This window comes from Triticum urartu, unplaced genomic scaffold, assembly GCF_003073215.2.
Source record: "Triticum urartu cultivar G1812 unplaced genomic scaffold, Tu2.1 TuUngrouped_contig_5501, whole genome shotgun sequence".
Lineage (NCBI taxonomy): Eukaryota > Viridiplantae > Streptophyta > Magnoliopsida > Poales > Poaceae > Triticum > Triticum urartu.
Window position 1 is genome coordinate 2,891 of NW_024116182.1, and position 3,484 is coordinate 6,374.

The 3,484-nt window shown below is 59.2% G+C and overlaps 1 protein-coding gene across 1 annotated transcript; it reads left to right on the forward strand.

Moving 5' to 3' along the window:
- Positions 1–2,787: 2,787 nt before the first annotated feature.
- LOC125529304 (probable protein phosphatase 2C 34) lies at positions 2,788–3,478 on the forward strand (the record flags this gene model as incomplete). The annotated part of the gene is made up of 2 exons (XM_048693719.1): positions 2,788–3,210; positions 3,333–3,478. Coding segments are annotated over exons 1-2 (405 nt in total), but the record flags the coding sequence as incomplete, so codon positions are not given.
- Positions 3,479–3,484: the final 6 nt, after the last annotated feature.

A 3,484-nucleotide genomic window follows, 5' to 3' on the forward strand; every position in this document is an offset into this window, starting at 1 on the left:
ACTAGCATTTAGCAAGCGAGCCGTCGACCTCGGCCACTTTCTGGCCGCGTCGTTTTCCAAGTGGTTTGGTTTGAAAGGGCTCGTTCGTTCGTTGCACGTAGCGGCACATCACAGAGACACTCGTGTGTTTCGCCGAGTGAAGAAGAACTGTGGGGCCGGCGCTTTTCTCCGGCATTTCGCCGGGAGGAGGCCAAGTTGCGCTCTCGTTGCTGCCCGTGCGTCGAGGGAGGAAAGAACCGGTGTGAATCGTCCAATCCACCGCCGAGGAGGAGCTGGGCTGGACCCGCCGACCGACCGGTCATGGCCACCGCCCTCACGTTGCCGTCCCCGCTCGCTTTTTCTGGAGCGGTCGACACGTCTCGCCTCGGGCTCCGCCACGTAAATATCTGCCGCCACTACCCGCCTATCATGCCCCGGCGGCCTCAAAGTCCACTTATCATCACAGCTGTACCGCAGTGAAAGCCACCACTACTCCTTAATTATCTGGAGCAATAACATTGTTTACACCGTTGATTACCTGGAGTACTACTAGTATAGTTCTAGTACTTTTTTTTGCGGGGAGGGAGTAGCATATAGTACAACCAATAATCTTTTTTTTGCGAGAAGTACTTACAACCAAGAATCTTGAGTGAGCAGAGAATTTTCTTACCACGACTCTGAAGATCGGTGACAGGCAGACCACGAAGGCAGAGCAGGGTATACGGCCAGCCTTTGCTGCGCTGCCTCGACCGTGCAAGCAGCTGAGCAAAACAAACGGTTAGAAATTATTCCCGCCTTCTTCCCGTACGTGTCGCGTCCGTCAAACAAGAGGGCAAGCGGCCTGTTCTTCTCGCCCGCCGCTCTTTTCAGCTGGCGCATTCAATGCCCGATCCGCCTTCTAGTAGTGAGTACGTATCTCGTCGCTGTACGTACGCCGTATCGAGCCATGTCCCATCATCCTCGCAGTACGTAGTATAGGATAACCACGTGGCACCGTTCGTCCGTCTCCACCTCGCGGCGCCCCTGTCGCGTGCGCTGCCTCAACTCCAAGTCAGTACCACTAGAAAAATGAAAACCTTGAGGGCATCCAGACGCATCCGAGTGTGATGTACTCAGATGATTTCCTGTACAGGAGAGTACGTTACGGTTTGAACCCAGATCGATAAACCTGACTATTTTTACCACCTGCTTTGCCCGGCTAGCTGGAGATAACAAAGGAGTACTCCAAAGCGCCGCTTTTGTCACCGGTGTCCACCGAGCCACGTTGAGACTCGTGCGCGAGCCTCTCCCGTGTGAAGCGGCGCGGCGGTCGGCGGGGGCACGGCCACCGGACCGGACAGCGCCCTCCCGGTCGAACGGGCGTGGCACGGGCGCCGGCAGCAAAGCGAAGCAATAGCAAAAGCATGGTCGACCTCGAGGACTTTCCGGAAGCGTCGTTTTCATTCCCTGATATTCTGAAACTTTGCCCGGGACGGCGAACGTAGCGACGGACCGGGCGCACGACACACGCACACACACTGTTGGACCCGCTCCGTTCCCACGCACCTCCTGCGTTCGGTGAGAGGAAGACCGCACCACTGACACCGAGCGTGCACGGACCGGCTTCGCCAAGGCCAACTTGTGCTCTCTTTAGCCGAGTAGTAGCAGCAGCATCGTCGATGCCACGACGACGTGGATGAGTCCATCGTCCACCGAGCAGACGTGGCCGCCGGGCGACCCGCGTACGTTCGTCGGGGCCGGCGTGCCCCGCCACGTGACGTCGCCGCACCGCGCGCTTCTCTCTGCGGAAGGATCGGCGCGCTGCGCTGTCTGCCTCGGCCTCGCCCTCGGGCTCCGGAGCCACGTAATAACATGAATAAATATCTACCACCACTACCCGCCTATCAGCAAAAAGTCCACGTATCGAAGGCCACTATCACAGCTGTCCCGCAATCAAAGGCCACATACAGGAGCACTCCACTCACTGCCATTATAGCCGTAACTTTTGTTTTCTCTCCTGGAACGGCGATCACGGCCGTTGATTATACTACTACTAGCAGCAAAAAAAAGTAGGGTGCACCTCCACGCGACAAGGTTTTTTCCAAGTAGAGTAGCGTGCCCTTTCTTGTTCCAGAAACGGCCACTAGAAACAAACAAAGTTATGATTCCCGTGCGGCGCCTGCTGCACACTCGCCGCCGCTCACTTCTTTTCAACGGAGTTGGTTGCTTTCCATCATCTCTTTACGTGCGTACGTAGGCAGCTGGCCGGCCGCTCCCTCCTCAATGCCGCACCGCCTCCCGTTTTCCTGTTATTTTTTTGACCGGATCTCCCCGTATTCCTGTTATACCGGTACGTACTTATCTACCTCGATCCAGTCATTCTTGTCGTCGTGGTCGCCACCTCGTCACCCACGGTCACGCTCACGCCCCCGTTGCGTGCCGTGCCAGGTCTCCGGGCCCACCTCTGCAAACTTGGAGAGCATCAACGGGCAAGCCGTGACGCGCCGCTGCTTGCAGCAGGGATTGTTTATGACACCCCGTTATAATTAGGCTGAGATGTGATAGATAGCGGCGACGACCTATCACCGCCGATAGTCAGTCGATTAATGATGCACGCGGGAGCCCACCTGTCGGAAACCAACAGATTCCAGAAGACGCACCGGGGAAAGGAAAGGCAGGAGGAGACAAGTCAAACCATCCATCCAATCCTACGACGCGACAGCGCACGGGATAACCACCGTAGACCCCCTCGCCCCACTCACCCACGCGCTTTCCCCGTCCCCCTCGCCCGCCCGGCGTTATTACTTAACCCACCCCTCGCCCACCCAAGCCCCCCATTCCCATTCCACTTCCATTTCCATTTCCATTTCCATTTCGTCCCGTCCCCATTCATTCATTCGTTACCAGAGAGACGAGACGACGACTACGGGGAGCGAGGGGCAGAGTTCGGATCTCTATTCCGGAGATTTTTGTCTAGTTGGTGGTGAAGGAGGATGTTGAGGGCTGTGGCGAGGTGCTGCGGGCACTGGCCGCCGGGCGCGGCGGCGGCGGACGGCATGCTCTGGCAGACGGAGCTGCGGCCGCACGCGGCGGGGGAGTTCTCCATGGCCGCCGCGCAGGCCAACCTCGTCATGGAGGACCAGGCGCAGGTGCTCGCCTCCCCCTCCGCCACGCTCGTCGGCGTCTACGACGGCCACGGCGGCCCCGACGCCTCCCGCTTCCTCCGCTCCGCCCTCTTCCCCCACGTCCAACGTACGTACGCTCTTCTCTCTTCCTTCCCCTTCCCCTTCCGTCGATTTGAGTTTCTCCCGGTTTCTCTGTATGCTCGTGCGCGCGGTGCTGATTTTCCTGCGCGTCTTGTCTTGTCTCGGCAGGCTTCGCCAGGGAGCAGGGGGGCGTGACCGCGGAGGCGATCCGGAGGGCGTTCGGCGCGGCGGAGGAGGACTTCCTGCACGAGGTCCGCCAGGCCTGGCCCAAGCGCCCGCGGATGGCCGGCGTCGGGTCCCGCGGCCCGCTCCGGGGCCAC